Genomic DNA, 17,670 nt, shown 5'->3' with positions numbered 1-17,670 from the left:
AGGAAAGGCCATGAGCATTGGAGAGAAGCGTCAGGCTACGTTGCAATGGTGGTGAGGTTGAACATTTAGAGCATCGTGATGGTAGGAGTAGCGTTGCAACACTGAGTATTCTATCAGAAACTCGCTACTCGTTGCTTGATGACTTGATACTCGATGCTCGTTCACTCGGTAGCATTTTCTTGGTTACTTGACAGCCTTTTACTCGATGAAACTCGATGGTACTTGATGGCTGATTATACTCGGTGGAACTCGATGGAATTTTGGTAATTTCGACTCCTTTGAAGTCCGGATGTTCAAATCGACTCCAAATTGCTTCAATCTAACCTTGTTCTTCACCAAATGATTAATTCCACCTCTTGATTGTTTGATACCTACAAAATAGGAAAATAAACACGTAAAATCCGATAGTGAACCCGAATTAAGCTAGGAATAATAACTCTTTTTGAGAGCTATCAAGGTTATTTAGGGGGAGGTTGATTGCTTGCAGAGTTATTAGTTAGGTTAATCTTAAGGAAATGATTTACTACCAATTCACCTTTGAATCCCAAGTTAATGCTAAGCTTTGAGTATGTCGAATGCATGCTTCTATTTTGATGGAATGATCTACTACGATTTGACTGATGGATGGATTGTTGGTAGTATTTTGAAAACCTTTGACCACGTTACTAAGGTTAGGATATTATGTTTATGGATGGTGTGAAATCTAAATGTCGAATGTTGCATGATTAGACTGATGGTGACTATTAGTGTTCTTGTCAGGCTATGTACATCGCATGTTTGCGAACCTTTGAGTTTACATCTTATGTTTATGTTTGGTGTCCCTATGAGATCACCACTTATGCTTATGATTGTGACCCTCTGAGATCACTACTTATGAAAGCGTGCCTTCGGGTTTGCCTCTTATGCTTATCCTATGATGTGTAATGTACACTTGTGTCTCGATAGGAAGGTTAATAAGCCACCTAGGGGGCTCAATAGTAGATCAATTACTGGATATTTTTATACTTATTTTTTTCTCTCCATGTTTTTTAGGTAAGGGAAAAGATCGGACGACGAATGACAGGAAGAATTCGTGATCGACCATAGGGACTTGACATCGCGTCTGCACTTATTCTTTTAGAAATTGACCTGTTTTGGTTTAGGAATCAAGCATCTAAAACTCTTTGGTTGATCTATTTATATGTTTGTTAATTTATTACTTTAATTAATTTATTCTAAATTAGAGTTAGGGGTACCTCGAACAATGAATTTATATTTTTTTCTTTTCCTTTTTAGAGTTTATTTAATAAAGTCAATTTTGATTGTTTCACCCAAATTGGTAAAAGAACTATTTTCATGTTATGCATGCATATAGTAACGTCCTCCAGTAAATATTAGAGAGTGGGGTTGTTACATATTAACTTGTTTAAAAATCATTAAATGTTTATTTACTAGTTTTTTTTTTTTTTTTTTTGAATTTCTCATTTTTATAATTTTTTAAAAAATATCCATCAAAATCGACATTTTATCGATATTTTCATAAAAATTTTTACAAAATTAAAATTTTGATATTTCCATCAATATCAATATTTTGAATCTTGGCCTAATTACCTAGCATAATAGTTATTACTTTTAATTTTACTAATCATATGGTTTAGCCTCGAGTAGGTGTCACGAGAAATTATTTGGTGAAATTATAAATGCAATATAATGTTGATTTATTTTTAACTGTGTTAAAAATATGATGTGATTATGTGAATCACTTTCTTTTACAGCAGAAAAATAATATATTATACGGCTTCATTTTCCCAATTGGATACAAAGTTTTTACAATCGGATCAAGAATTGGAAAACCACCATTTTGTAAAAGGAAGGCCAAATATTAGAATTTTGGAAGAAAACCCTACGCATAAAATATGGATTGTCGTATTTAAACTACCTAAAATATGGATAAAAGCGACATCCTGAATATTTATTATTATTATCATTATTATTGAAAAAAAAGAGGTTCCTACCACACAAATAATGTTATAAACAATATTACACCATTTCACAAAAATAAAATGTAGTGAGACAGAAAAGAAAATAACACCAAGATTGATAACCTAATTCGGTGCAAAATCAACTACGTTTAGCATACAAAGTATCTGTGGAAAGAAAATTTCACTAATAAAATGTCAAGTAATTACAACAATATGTTTATTTATGATGATGTCACAAATACAGAGACATTCGAACAACTTAGCTCTCTAAATGACACTCGGGCTCTCCTTGAATGTGAGACTCCCTCTCGGTGAACTTAGGTTCTCTTAAGCTTGTACATATTAGTGAAAGATTACTTAGGCTGTCCAAGCAAGTGACTCCCTCTCAAGATGATTATCTTCCCATAACAAGCAAAGACCTCTTCGCTTGACTAGCTTAGGCTCCCTATAAGTATATAAAACTCTTCTTCAGATAATCTAGAGAAGATTAACACAACATACAGTCGGACACAAATTACAAACTTCCAGAAACGATTGAAGATGATGTTCTTTCTGAAACAACTAACCTCAAACACGACTCACGGTTTCTTTAAATATGCACAAAATGGAAAAGCAAATGAGCAATTCTAGCTTCCAAAACAGACGTGTATAGAAATGAAGAAAAAAATCTAAAAAAAAAAAAGAAAAATTTTCAAATAAAAAAAATATAATTCAGAGGGTCAACATTTATAAAAACAAATCTTAATCTATATAATAGAAGCAGAGACAAGTGGAGGATCACTCGAGTAACATCCTCGAGACTTAAACACATATAACGAACACAACATCTCTAACCATTATTGTTCTTCGAGAAAGAATATCCTGAATATTAAAATAAACCAAAACCGGCTATTATATTCCGTACTCATACATTTCAAGAAAACGTTAATCCCTTTACAGGGAACATATTTCATTTTCCTCCTTTTTAAACTTTCTAAATTTAGTCTCTTATTCTATCATTTCAATAAATATTAATAACTTAGTTGTATTATAAATATTATGCAGAGAGAAAATTACTAATGTTGATATATTAGAAAAGACATTTTCCATATTTCACGTTTTGAATATGCTCCTGTAGCAACAATATCCAGAGAAAGGTTTTAAACAATATTCTGAATTAATTTCATATCTTCTCGTGGTCGAAAAAAATAACGAGTTATTGATAAAAAATCATGAATCTCGACCAACCAGAACGACACCATTCCCTAAAGTGAATGTTGTGAATGTTAATAATCCTAGTCGAGGTCGTGGTCGTGGTCGAAGTCGAGGTCATGACCGTGATAGGGGAAGAAATATTTATTTTCGTGGTGGCCACTCTAATCATTCAAATTTCAAAAGAACCATGTAAAATGATGATCACAAAAGAAAAGCTCCACAAGATAAAAGTTCAAAGAGTGTTGAAAATAAATGCTTCCGATGCGGAATGACTGGACATTGGCCATGTACCCGTCGTATGTCAAAACACTTAGTTGACCTCTATCAAGCCTCCCCGAAGGAAAAAGGAAAAAATGTGGAAGCAAATTTTGCATAGTAGGATAATGATATATTTGACCCATCTCATATGACAAATTTTGATGTAGTAGACTTCTTTGAATCTCCTGAAGAGAAGATTGGTGTAGTTGATGAAACATCAAGTATTTCTTTTGATTTTGAGAATATCTAGACTTAATGTTGTTGTTGTTTTTAATCTATTTTCATGTTTTTTTTAAAGTAACTTTTGTATATTATAAGTGTTGTTTTTCTTATTGTAATTATTTTCTTTTACTGAAGAAACTTAGATCATTTTCATATGTTGGGTGACTAAAAAATGAGTAAAGTAGATCTATGTCTGTCAGACAATGCAATTACACATACAATACTTATAAGTATTTTTTTTTTCCAAACTGACAATATTGAAAGCAAAAGTCAATATGATATCAGGTTCTGCAAACCTGATCAAAGGTTTTGGAAAAGAAAATATTATTTTGCCTAGAGGAACAAAATTTACAATTGACTATGCATTATTCTCTAGTCAATCAAAGAGAAATCTTCTAAATTTTAAAGATATACGTTGCAATGATTATCATATTGATACCGACAGTAAGAATAATATGGAATATCTATATATCATATCTACTGTCTCAAATGAAAAACGTATATCGGAAGAGTTGTCTGCTTTATCTTTTGGATTATATTATACTCATATACAAGTAATTGAAACATATGCAACAATGTACTTGAAGTTCATGAATCCAGACATTTACAATTTGGCATGACCAAATGGGTCATCCAAGATCTATAATGACGAGGAGAATTATTGAGAATTCAAATGGATATCCATTGAAGAGCCAAAAGATTCTTTAATCTAATGAATTATCATGTGATGCTTGCTCTCAAGGAAAATTGATTATTAGACCATCACCCGCTAAAGTGGAGACTGAATCACCTACATTTTTAGAACACATTCATGGTGATATATGTGGACCTATTAAAACACCAAGTGGACCATTAGATATTTTATAGTATTAATACATGCAGCAGTAGATGGTCACACGTGTGCTTATTATCAAGTCGAAATCTTGCATTTGCAAGATTACTTGCTTAAATAATTAAGTTAAGAGCACAATTTCTTGATTATACAATTAAGACCATTCGTCTTGATAATACTAGTGAATTTACATCCCAAGCTTTTGATAATTATTGTATGTCAATTCGGATAAGTGTTAAATATCCTGTAGCTCGTGTTCATACACAAAATGGTTTAGCAAAATCATTTATAAAAATTTGCAATTAATTGCAAGACCATTACTTATGAAAGTTAAGTTTCTTTCATCTTTATGGGGACATGCTATTTTGTATGCAGCATCACTTGTACGCATTAGGCTAGTAGTTTATCAAAAGTACTCGCTATTATAATTAGCTTATGGTTATGAGCCAAATATTTCTCATCTGAGAATTTTTGGATGTGCAGTATATGTTCCAATTGCTCCACCACAACACACTAAGATTGGTCTTCAAATGAGGTTAGGAATATATGTTGGATATGATTCCCTATCAATTATTAAATATCTTGAACCCCTGACGGGTGATGTATTTAGTGCACGATTTGCTGATTGTCATTTTAATGAGACAAATTTTTCAATAGTAGGGGGAGGAATTAAGAAATTGGAAAAAGAAATTACATGGAATGCATTGTTATTGTCTCATTTAGATCCCCAAACATATCATTGTGAAATTGAAGTTTAGAAAATAATTCATTTGCAAAATATAACAAATCAATTACTAGATATAGTTATAGATGCAAAGAAAATAACTAAGTCTCATATACAAGTTGTAAATGTTCCATAAAAAATTGATATCTCAACATAACAAATTGTCACTAATGAGTTTGAAACACGCCATAAGCGTGGTAGACTAATGGGTTCTAAAGATAAAAATCCTCAAAAAAGAAAAATAATTAACAGTAAAAAAGATTTGTTGAGGATGTAAATATCCATGAAGAAATCTTCAACATTACTAGTGAGGAAGGTAAAATACATAAAGATAATAATGAGATTTCAATAAACTATGTCATGTCAGAAAAAAGATGGAATCGAACTAATGTAATTATTGACAACATTTTTTCATATAATGTTACTCTTAATATTATATCTAAAAATGAGGATCCTAAACCAAAATCTGTTGAAGAATGTCAACATAGAAAAGATTGGCTTCAGTGGAAGGAAATAATCAAGGCAGACTTACACCCACTTTCAAGACGTTAGGTTTTTGGATTAGTAGTCCGAACACTAGAATGTGTTAAACCAGTGGGATATAAATGAGTATTTGTGAGAAAAAGAAATGAAAATATTGAGGTCACAAGATATAAAGCAAGAATAGTTACACAAGGTTTTTCACAAAGACCTGGTATTGATTTTGAGGAGACGTATTCTCCGTTGGTGGATGCAATTACATTAAGATATTTAATTGGCTTGACTGTGTATGAAAGTCTAGATATGCATCTTATGGATGTAGTCATGGCATATTTATATAGTTCTCTTGATAATGATATTTACATGAGAATCCCAGAAGAATTTAATATACCTGAAACATATAATCAAATTCTCGGGAATGGTATTAAATAAAGTTACAGAGATCACTATATGGATTGAAACAATCAGGACGGATGTTGTACAATTGCCTAAGTGGATATTTATTAAAAGAAGGATATCAAAATAATCCAATATATCTGTGTTTTTTATAAAGAAATCACAATCAGGATTTGTTATTATAACTGTATATGTTGATGATTTGAATATAATTGGAATTCCTGAAGAGTTTTCAAAGGCAACAGAATACCTTAAGAAAGAATTTGAGATGAAAGATCTCGGAAAAAAAATTTACCTTAGTTTGCAAATTGAGCATTTAGCGGATGGAATATTTATCAATCAACTCATACAGGAAAAATTTCGAAATGATTTTATATGGACAAAGCACATCCATTAAATATTCCAATGGAAGTCCGTTCATTGTATATAAAAAATATATATTTCGACCTCAAAAAGATAATGAAGAACTTATTGGTCCTGAAGTACCATATCTTAGTGCAATTGATGCACTTATGTATTTTGCTAATAATACAAGAGCAGATATTGCATTTTCAGTCAAGTTATTAGCAACATATAGTTCTTCTCCAACAAAAAGACATTGGAACAGAATCAACCGTATACTTCGTTATCTTCGAGGAACGATTGATATGGATTTTTTTTATTCAAATAAATCAAATTTTGATCTAGTTAGTTATGCAAATTCTTGATATTTATCTAATCCACACAAAGTTAGATCTCAAACATGTTATTTGTTCACATATGGAGGGACTGTTATATCATGGCGATCGGTGAAACAGACCATAACGGCCACTTCCTCAAATCATGCTGAAATTCTTGCAATTCACGAGGCTAGTCAAGAATGTGTATGGCTAAGGTCAATGACTCAAAACATTCGTGAAACGTGTGGTTTGGCCTTAGACTCATTACATTCGTGAAACGTGTAGTTTGTCTTCTAATAAAAATCTCCCAAAAATATTATACGAAGACAACACAACTTATTTAACCCAAATCAAAGGAGGATATATTAAAGGAGATAAAAGAAAGCATATCTCACCGAAGCTTTTCTACATTCATGATCTTGAACAAAATGGCGATATCACTATATAAAAAAATTTGTTCGAAGGATAACCTGACAAACTTATTTACAAAGGCATTACCAACCACAACTTCTGAAAAATCTGTGCACAACATGGGAATGCGGTGACTCAGAGATCTTACGTGATATGTTTGTGAGAGTGAGCAAATATAATATGAAATATGTACCTTTTTCTTTCACTAGGGTTTTTTTCCCATTGGGTTTTTTCTAGTAAGATTTTAACGGGGCAAATTTCATATATATATAATGGGCATCTAAGGGGAGTATTATAAATATTATAGAAAATAGATGTCCATTAGATGCTCATGCTTAGTATCCATTGCCCATGTATCATGCCCCTATTTTCCAAAGTATTATCTATGTGTTTTATAAATACTCATTCTTAGTGTCCATGTAATCCACATCCTATTTTCCAAATTGCCTATAAATAGTAGTCTTCAGTGGGTTTTGAAAGACACACACTGGGCAAATTTTATACAAATTGGAAAAGTGGAGAAATTTGTGAATTTTCTCCTTTCTTATTTTGTTAATTTATTTTATTTATTTATTTATCTATTATATTTTATTTATTTTAATATTATATTTTATTAACATCTGTATCCCTGTTGTACTTCTCAAATTCACAAGTTGAAGCTAACTTTTGAAATTAGTTTTGAGAAAGTTACCTTTTTAATTTTCATAGTTATGCATATTTGGTTCCTAAATTGTACTTTTTTAGTCTGAATTTTTAGAAATAGGTGTTTTTGGTCCTTCAATTTTCAAAACGTACTTTAATCATCAAATTTTTAAGACCACCTCTAAAATTGATGGTCAAACATATATATTCAATAATGTTGTTAAAAACAACCTGACACGACTTAGCTACGTTCAAATTAACATCTCCCTAGTTATATCTTGGGATATTATAACATCAAAACAATGTAAGGAATTATATTTTGATTCAATGATATCTTTTCATCATTAACAGGTTGTTTGAGGCCTAAAGTTTGGAGTTAATATATATGTGGAGTTTGATTTTGCGCTTGCTCATCGAGGGATGTTCATTTGATAATCGGGGAGTTTCCTACTCCATCCACCTTTTAAAGAGAAATGTCGTTTTCTTTGGTTTGCAGGGATACACACGATTTTGTGGGATCATTAGGGGGAGAGAAGTAATAGTGTTTCGTGGAGTGGAGAAAGACTCCAATGAGATTTGGTCCTCAGTGAGGTTTCATTTTTCTCTTTGGACTTCGGTTCCAAAGATTTTTTTCTTGATTACTCCCTAGGCAACGTCTTATTTAGTTGGATTCTCCTTTTCTAAGAGGTTTTGTGGGCTTGGGTTTTTTTTTTTTTTTTTTGTACATCCTTATATTCTCTCATTTTTTTCTCAATGAAAACAATTGTTTCTATATATATATACAGAGTTGGAGAGTTTATGTTTAGGAGTGCAAAATTGCTTAATCGGTAGTGAAGATTGTGTTTAGAGTACAAAATTCTTTTAGTACGATAAAGGTAGGGGGTTCTGGACCACGTATCTCGTGATCAATGAGACTCTTGTATGCCATTTTAGGGTGCTAAGTTGTTTAGTGATTGATGTTTGTGTTTAGGGTACACGATTAGTTATTAAGTGAATGATATTTAGTTAGTTGAGAAAATACTGCGAAATGCGTGTCCATGTGAACAGTGAACTTAAAAGTTAAAACAACGGCCTCATTTCTTTTCTGTTGATTCTTCCTTCTTCTTCCAAGTTTCCCCTACGCCATAGCCACTACTCAGTATTTCAAATTTACAAGAAGAAGAAGCCATGGAAATCGCTTCAACAAAATGGCGTTTCCAAGGCGTTTCCGTATCGAACAACCCCATCAATCTCTCAATCTACTCGGCTCTCGATAAGATAAGTCTGAGCCTCGACAAAGACGACCAGAGGCTCGTCATTCCCCTTGGCTATGGCGATCCCTCCATATTTCCTTCCTATCATACTGATTCTGCTGCTGAAGACGCCATTGCTGATGCTGTTCGCTCTGCTAAGTTTAATTCCTATTCTCCTAGTCTTGGTCTTCCCCAAGCAAGAAGGTCGTCTCTCTATTTTACTTTCTGCTAAGTTTCATTATCTATTTCTTCATTTTTTAGAGTAAAATGAGTCGATTAGTTGAATTAATCGAGTACGAAATCGGTGATTTCAGGGCAGTTGCTGATTATCTGTCTCGTGATCTTCCGTATAGTTTATCTGCAGATGATGTTTATCTAACAGCTGGGTGTGTACAAGGAATTCAAACCGTATTAACGGCTCTATCTTTCTCTGGCCCAGGCGCCAATGTCTTGCTTCCAAGGCCAGGGTTCCCAATCTATGAGAACCGAGCTGATTTCGCTCACATTGAAACTCGCCATTTCGATCTTCTTCCTCAAAAGGATTGGGAAGTCGATCTCGATGGCGTTGAAGCTATAGCAGACGAGAGAACTGTTGCATTGGTCATCATCAATCCAGGAAATCCCTGCGGGAGTGTTTACACAAGAGAACATCTGCAGAAGGTAATTACTTTATCAATCCTGTGGCTGATAATTTGACCGAAGTAGAAAAAAAAATCGAAGTCAAGTTTATTTGTGGTTTGTTTCCTTTTAGATTGCAGAAACGGCAAGAAAACTTGGGGTTATGATAATCTCTGATGAAGTTTATGCCAATATCACTTTTGGAAGTAACCCATTTATTCCAATGGGAGCATTTTCATCAATTGCACCTGTTGTCACTCTTGGATCAATATCTAAGAGATGGGTTGTGCCTGGATGGCGATTTGGTTGGCTTGTTACTCATGATCCTTATTGCATTCTTCATCAATCTGGGGTCTGATCTCTTTCTTTTGAATGTTTGTTTGTTAGAGAGAATAAAAATCTTGTATCCAGTTTTCATATATTCCTTTTTTGGGTGTTATTTGCTTAGATAGTTGAACGCATCAAGAGCTATATCACTTTCACAATGGTTCCTGCAACATTCGTTCAGGTTTGTTAACAAGAAATTGAGATGTAAACAAAAGCTCCCTTTGTTTTTAATCTGTTATTTGGGTTTTTCAGGCAGCCATTCCTCAAATATTTGAGACCACTAAGGAGGGTTTTTTCTCCAGAATAAACAACATGCTAAGAGAGGCTGCAGATACATGTTATGAGGGTGTGAAGGAAATCCCCTGCATTAGTTGTCCTAAAAAACCAGAAGGCTCCATGTTTATGATTGTAAGATCATGACCAAGGCATTATTTGTCAAGATCTTTTCAATGTTTAGAAGCATTGCTGTATCTTTTTATAATCAATCACTTTCTATTAGTCCAACAGTTATGGTTGAAAGACAAGGACAAATCAAATATCTTTCATGGATCAAATCAAATATCTTTCATGGATGATGAAAGTCATTATCTGTCTTTGTGTTCAATTCTTTTACGCGTTTTTCCAACATCAATTGTTGTCGAGTTTTGTTAAACTGTAAGAATTTTACGGTTTAAGGTAACAACTTCATTTGCTTTTGCTTGCAGGTGAAACTTGATGTGTCCATTCTGGAAGGCATTGAAGATGATTATGAGTTCTGTGTTCAGTTGGCTAAAGAGGAATCTGTCATTATCGTTCCTGGTAAGATCTTGCAGTGAGCTTGTTTGAAATGACTTTCCGAGCTTGAAAAGTCATTCTAAATCAGCCCTTAATCTTAATTCATGAAAAAGCTTGCATTAGTTTAATTATAGTCTTTATCATAAATCCAGGCGTTGTGATTGGTTTGAAGAACTGGTTACGGATATCTTTTGCAATTGATCTTGCAGCTCTTAGAGATGGCCTTAGGAGGCTAAAAGTCTTCTGCCAACGGCACGTTAAAAGCAGTCAAGCTTGATTAATTCAATCAAAAGATGCCATAGGATTTAATAGCCAAATAGAGATGATAGGTTGGTAATATCCCTCTTAATACTTCTGTTATAAAGTTTTTTCTTTTTTTTTTTTTCATATAAAAATAGTGTAGTGTTATGTAATGTATTAAATACAGTTTATGTGGCAAATATGAGCATAGGTGATAGGTTAATAGTTAGGATGATACCTTTGGCTCATAAAGTTGTTAATATCAAACATTTTAACTTTCATATTGGTGGCTCATTGTCAATCTACGGTCTCGTTTGATCCTCCATCCCTATAATTATTGTATTAAAAATATTTCCATGTTGGTCAATTATTCTATTTTAACTTACAAATTTATGGCCAATAAATTGTTATTGCAAAACCTACCAATCCCTTGATTGTAAGTATTGTTTCAATAAAATTTGTCAAACTATAGGATTGGAGTCTTATTCACTAAGCTATGTTTTGTTTAATGATGTCATAGTAACATTCTTTTATAATGCAAAGTATAGTTTGTGTATTTTGGACTAAGAAGGAAAAAAAGTGTGTGAGTTATTGTTTATATGTAATATAATGAAAATTGTGTAAATACATTTTCAAACGTCTACTTCCAATTGAGTAATGTTGATGATTTCTTTTCACATAAAGGAAGAGGGAGTGTGAGATTAGGTGCAATCTAGGTTGTACCTAATCATTGTTTTTCTTAAAATATTTACATTAACGAATGATTGAGTATATCTTAACTTAGTTATATACCTTATATAGAGATTATCACTGTTACACTATGATACTAGCTAATTTAATAATCATTCTAATAATATATTATTGATACATTAATAATGTACTTGAAACATTATTTTGAATGAGTATTAATATATTGTCAAGGTTTTGAAATATCGAGATTCCGATTTTGGGAAATTTTATAAAAATTGATGAAAATTTTAAAATTTGATTTTGAGTTAGACTATAATTGATCATTTTTAATAATCATTTCTATGAAGTAAGACAACATTTATATATATATTATAAAATAGTTGTGTAAATGTTGATGCGAGAATAGAAATTTAGAAAAAAAAATGGAAAAATAATTACAAAATAATATCAAATATAGAAAATTTAATTACAAAATTAAAGAACATGAAATATTTGCATATAAAATAATTTTAAATTGTTTATTATAAAATGGAATTCTTACAATTTATAATAAGGATAGAAAAATCATAACATTAAATATAAGAGAGATGTAAAAAGTATAACATTTTAAACATGACACAACATTTATTATTATTATTATTTTTTTTTTGCAAAGATATTGTAAGTAAAGTATGAGGTGGAAGAATCGAATATCTGACCTTAAGGTCAAAAGTACAAATACTATGTCATTTGAGCTACACTCATATTGGTTACACACAACAAAATTTGAAAGAAAGAAGAAAAAGAAAATTCTAGAAATAGATAGAGCTTGAAAGAAAATGAGAGGAATATTAGAGAAGTCACATCAATTTAAATTTGAGGTGAAATAATGTGAAAGTTCAATGGAAAAGATTTAAATAAAAATATATAGTTTCTTGAAAATAAATTTTTTTTATGGTAAAAGAGAAAAAAAATTCTATTAAGCAAGTATAGCTAATTGCTAAAATAAGGGGGAAAACTTGAAATATCGATAGAAATATGGAAATACAATGAAAATTTCAAAATATCGATAAAAATTTCTAGATTTCAAGAAGAAATTTGAAGAAATAGGGGGAAAATCGAAATTTTCCTTCTACCAAAATTTCAAACCTATCGAAATCTCAAAATTTCAAGATTTTAACCAAAATTTTAAATTATGTGTATTCTTAATATACCAATGTTGTCCTTGAAATAAATTTTAAATAACTGCTTACTTATAGCAGATGTATCACTAATCTACCACTATATATATAGCACATCAACAACGTACCTAATATTTGGTATATTTATAATCTGTCACATTCATTATGTACATAATATGCATATATCAGTTATATAGATAGAGCTCAAATAAAACAAGAAATGCAAAAGGTCGAAGTTATCCTTGAGGGCACAACATACAAAAATGTATGAGCACTAAAGCAAATAGTAAAAACCTAGAATTGATACATTGTTGACAAAATGTGATATTACCTTATAGTGAATTATTGGTACACTATAATACTTTGCATATCATTTTAAGGATACACTACTCAAATACTATGATATACTGAAATTACATTTTTAATAAGTACTTATATATTATTGTGATAGTACCAGAAATATGCTCTATCGCTCAACTTAACCCTGTTCTTTAATGTGTTTAATTGATGATTATGTAAATTTCAAGTACTTAAGTGGTAGAATGGAACGTTATAGTGAAAATGGAGCTAAAATGGATAATTTTGAGCCTTAATGGAGTAACTGGGTAAAAAAGGATGAGGATGAGGTATATATTTTGCTCATGTCTTTATTATATATGTTTTTTCTTATATTTATGCTTTTGACCCAAAAAAATAACTTTTGGACATCTCTATTTAAACCCTCTACATAAACTTAGTATAAAGTCACCAATCTCGCCTTAGATTTATATGAAATTGTACAGATTTTTGTCACGTTTTGTATATATTTGTTTTCTTTTTTCCAAGATGCCTCATATATTTGTTTGTTTCGGTGACGAATGGAAGGAGAATGATAATTCTCTAAATGAGTTATCTTTCTCAGCCTAAATCATGTTAGTTCCCATGAATTTAATGTTTATTTGAGTTTTTAGATAAGTTATCGAGTATAAAAAGTCATTGTGACGGTTTAGATGCAACTCGGGATTAAACAGAGAAATTAACAAGTAAAACGAAGCAAATCAGAGGATTCAGGCATAGGTAACCATGGTGTTATGTAGTCGTGGCGGCTAAGACAGAAGCAACAAGAGCAACAAGTGTTGTGGTGCTGCTCTTTGGTGCCGCAACACTCCAAGGAGCTACGACGCTGTATCTAAAGCCATTAGCATTGGCCGCTTCATTGATTTCTTTAAAAACCATCTCATTTTTTTAGGGTTCTTCATTGAGAGTTTGAGAGGGAGGTGCTCATTTTGAGCTATGGGCCTTTTTTACGGTTCTTATTCATCTTCATACCTGTTTTCTTAGTTTTAGGTTGTTTCTTTTGGATTGTAAATGGCTCGATGTTTATGAGTCTTGATTATGTATTTTCAAGGTATATAATCTTTGCTAGTTTTATTTAGTTTGTGGATTTGAACGAACCTTTTTACGTTTATGAGAGGATTTATTCTTAAAGGTCTTTATTTCTATCTCTCTTATATCCTCATTTCTTGGATCAATCTTTAGCATGTTTGAATGATTAGGACCGACAAACCAATTGTTTATACTTGCTAATAGCTAGAAATTTCATATCTAATCCATAATTGTTGGGTGTAGGTTGCGAAGCATGTGTTATCTCATGGGTGTATGTGTGTTTTCGTGACATTTTTGGTAACAACATATGGTTGTCATGAGTAACTTAGAGATAAAGAAGAATCAATTAACTTATCGGCATTTCTATTAGCTAATTGTCATTGCTTAGCCCTAGACCTTAATGCATATGTTTAGGTTAATTAGCAAACGTGTTCCATTTTTTTGTTAATCCACACGTAGTTTAATTAGGATGTGAGTTTTAACTAATAATTTAGAACGCTTAATTTCAGATTTTTTTCACTTAAGTAAGCCACATGTTTGAGCAGATTGAGTTATATCCTAGAACCATAATTGTGAATTAGGTGATTCCATTTTCAAGAACTAAATGCATCTTGTCGCTTTTCAAAAGAACAACCACCTTTTTTTAGCTTGTTTATCCTTTGATTATCAAATTAACACCCCCCCCCCCCAAATTTACCGTTTTAGTTAAAAATGGACTTTAAGAAACTAATTTTAGTGCTTCCTTGTGGTTCCACCCGGTCTTGTTAATGATACTACTTGTTAGTTGAAGTTCTAGATCAAGATTATATATTCAACAACTTTCTGCTCATCAGAGAATGACAAAGAATATTTAGGATGACAATTAAAAGGTATGAATATAGACGTCGAGATAAAGTATGAGTAATTTTTACGCCAAATATGTAGAATAAGTAGTATAAATTCTGTTGAGTTTTGGTTATTTATAAGATGTCTGTATAATGTTAGGTCGAATATCTCTATTTTTGTAAATAGTAATCAAGAAAACTTCCAATATTTCTTAACTGGTAACGATGTGTCTCAGATGGCCCTTCTAGTGTCTAAGATACCACTAGTAGTGTGGTATCGTCATTTCCAATCTAAGTTGCCCAAAATATACATTTATTTCGCCTTCCCTCATCCCACCTTGATTTTATTCATAAATACCACGTGAGTTTGAATGATTTGCGATCCTTGAGTCCATTAAAGGATAAAGTGGTACCATTAGATCTGGGAGAAGATACAAATGGGTTATTGAATATGGAGTCAATTTTCAATGTAGATATGTCATTGGATTTCGATGTCAATGTTAGTGTGGAAAATGTGAATATATCTGAGGCAAATATTAATATCTTTCATGGTGGCTCATTTAACGATCAACATCTGATGACTATAGAGGTTGAGTCAAAGGTGAAAGTAGAATCACAAATTGACAAAGGATCATCTCGAGAGAGAATAACCTAACAATCAACGACAACATTCAAAGAATTTGATAGAAAGTGGTGAACCGGTCACCAATCGTAGGAAGAGGAATTGTAACTCACAAGTAACAATCAACCCCATCATCTTGTCATCACAGTCCATTATAGACGATGTCCAGTTTCGTAACCTGTTTTTATGCAAGAAATATTTGCATAAGAAACTATTTGTCATTGCGAATAAGAAAAATTCTGAATTTCGTGTCCAGAGATCAACCACGAAGTTGTATTTTGTAAAAATATTAATTTTCGCGTCCATAGTGAAGGAATTGAATTCCTTGCAGAAGCATGTGAATGCTGTGCAATTGATATCAATTTTGAAAAGTATCTAAATACAGAGAAAGAACAAACAATTTTATAGGATAAACAATAAAATTCTAAACATGCATTTCTAGAGAGGAAGAGTGGAAGATAAAACTCATCCTTGTAGATCAACTCTCTTCAAGTTAATCCTCTTCTCGAAATCATGAACACTTCTTTGCACAAACATAGAAACTCTTCCAAACTCACAGACTCCAAAAACAAACCTTTAGACACCACCAACCAGTTTCCTCAGTATTCTCAGGAATAAGTAACAAGGATGTGTGGGCTTACTGCTTTGGAAGGGAGGAATGATTTCTTAGTGAGAAGGGAGTTTCTTTGAGAGAAAATTTTCAGAGAATTTTGGACTTTTTGCATGTTAACCTCTTTTGCAAATCAATTCTCTTTCTCATCTTAACGAGAGGATGAGTTGGGGAGTTATAACTTCCTCCACTATTACGTTTGGGAGTTATTCTGTTTTTTTTTTTTTTTCTAGAATAAGTGATATTATTATACAACAATAATGGAAATCCCATAGCCCGAGATCAAGGCATCAAAGCAACAAAGCACAAGCAAAGATAGGGCAAACACATAAAAATAAAGTCGCAGACCACCAGGGAGAAAGCCAAAGAAAAGAACCCAAAACCCCACAAACTAGGGACAGAAACAAAACAAAGAACAACGTAAAGATCAAAAAGAAAAAAATCTGTAAACACACTAGATAAGACCAAGAAGGTCAACTCGTCAGGAAGCAGCACGAGCACGAACCGTAGAGATCATAAGGTGAACCAGAGCTGACACCGATCTCGGTCGACCTCCATGCAGCCGCCAATTACGCTCTTGCCAGATGTAGTAGATGGAAGCACATCAGAAAACATGTAACAACTTACTATGCACCCCCTTACCCGACCCCACTCGACACAACTAACTCAGCTCTATATCCAAACCCGCCACCCAATGCGACGAACCTAACTGACGCAACACCCCAGACCACACCTCTCTCTCAAACCTACACTAAAAAAATAAATGATCCTGCGACTCCATACCTCCCTCACACAGAAGACCCCCCCCTTTGACAACACTTCCCAACTCCTCAATCAATCCCGCATACCCAACCTGTCCCTCACAGCTAACCACGCATAGAAGGAGTGACGCGGGATACCACTCCCCGCCTATAAAATATTAGCCCAAGCCACCCTAGGACGACAAGGATGTAAATTCTCCCACGCACTAACAATAGAAAACCGACCACTAGCATCCGGCACCCAAACCCAATAATCCTCTCCTCTCACCCTAGGCCCCACTGTCTGAAGAAGACCCCAGTTCTCAAACAGCTTCCAAGACACTGTAGGCTACCTCCAACCTCTCTCACCATCCATGAACTCCGAAAATCGCGCCTCCAAACTACTCCATGCATCATAAACCACCGTAGATCTGTAAGAATCCAAAATCACACCCCCCGACAGCCAAGGATCCCACCAAACAAAACAAGACCGACCATCGCCGACCATCAAACAAACCAGATGCTTGAATCTATCTCTACTACGCAAGATAGCCCTCAAGCACCAAGACCTCCCAACCTCACTTCGAACAACCCACAAAGATTACCCACACAAAACATACGCCTCTACCTATGCCACCCATAATGATCCCGATTTAATTAAAAGAAGCTAGAGCAGCTTCATAATAGCA

At 33.0% G+C, this 17,670-nt stretch overlaps 1 protein-coding gene across 2 annotated transcripts; it reads left to right on the top strand.

The window, feature by feature from the left end:
• The first annotated feature begins 8,891 nt into the window (after window positions 1-8,891).
• LOC120089218 (nicotianamine aminotransferase 1-like) lies at window positions 8,892-11,265 on the top strand. Of its 2 annotated transcripts, none has more exons than XM_039046628.1 (7): window positions 8,892-9,215; window positions 9,326-9,671; window positions 9,763-9,981; window positions 10,078-10,137; window positions 10,209-10,364; window positions 10,661-10,754; window positions 10,940-11,265. In XM_039046628.1, exons 1-7 carry the CDS (start codon window positions 8,947-8,949, stop codon window positions 11,005-11,007), a joined length of 1,212 nt encoding a protein of 403 aa, XP_038902556.1. In that variant the 5' UTR covers window positions 8,892-8,946; the 3' UTR covers window positions 11,008-11,265. The 2 variants fall into 2 exon arrangements, with proteins under 2 accessions (XP_038902556.1, XP_038902555.1); XM_039046627.1 differs by having other exon boundaries at window positions 10,883-11,265.
• Window positions 11,266-17,670: the final 6,405 nt, after the last annotated feature.

Source organism: Benincasa hispida, chromosome 10 (genome assembly GCF_009727055.1).
Source record: "Benincasa hispida cultivar B227 chromosome 10, ASM972705v1, whole genome shotgun sequence".
Classification (NCBI taxonomy): domain Eukaryota; kingdom Viridiplantae; phylum Streptophyta; class Magnoliopsida; order Cucurbitales; family Cucurbitaceae; genus Benincasa; species Benincasa hispida.
This window is presented reverse-complemented; position numbering and strand designations above follow the sequence as displayed.

What these genes read in the sequence shown, in the direction of transcription:
- LOC120089218 (XM_039046627.1), top strand. Translation starts at nt 8,947, where the DNA reads ATGGAAATCGCTTCAACAAAATGGCGTTTCCAAGGCGTTTCCGTATCG. An exon ending in CAAGAGAACATCTGCAGAAG is followed by an intron (nt 9,672 to 9,762) that starts GTAATTACTTTA and finishes GTTTCCTTTTAG; the next exon opens with ATTGCAGAAACGGCAAGAAA. An exon ending in TTCCTGCAACATTCGTTCAG is followed by an intron (nt 10,138 to 10,208) that starts GTTTGTTAACAA and finishes TGGGTTTTTCAG; the next exon opens with GCAGCCATTCCTCAAATATT.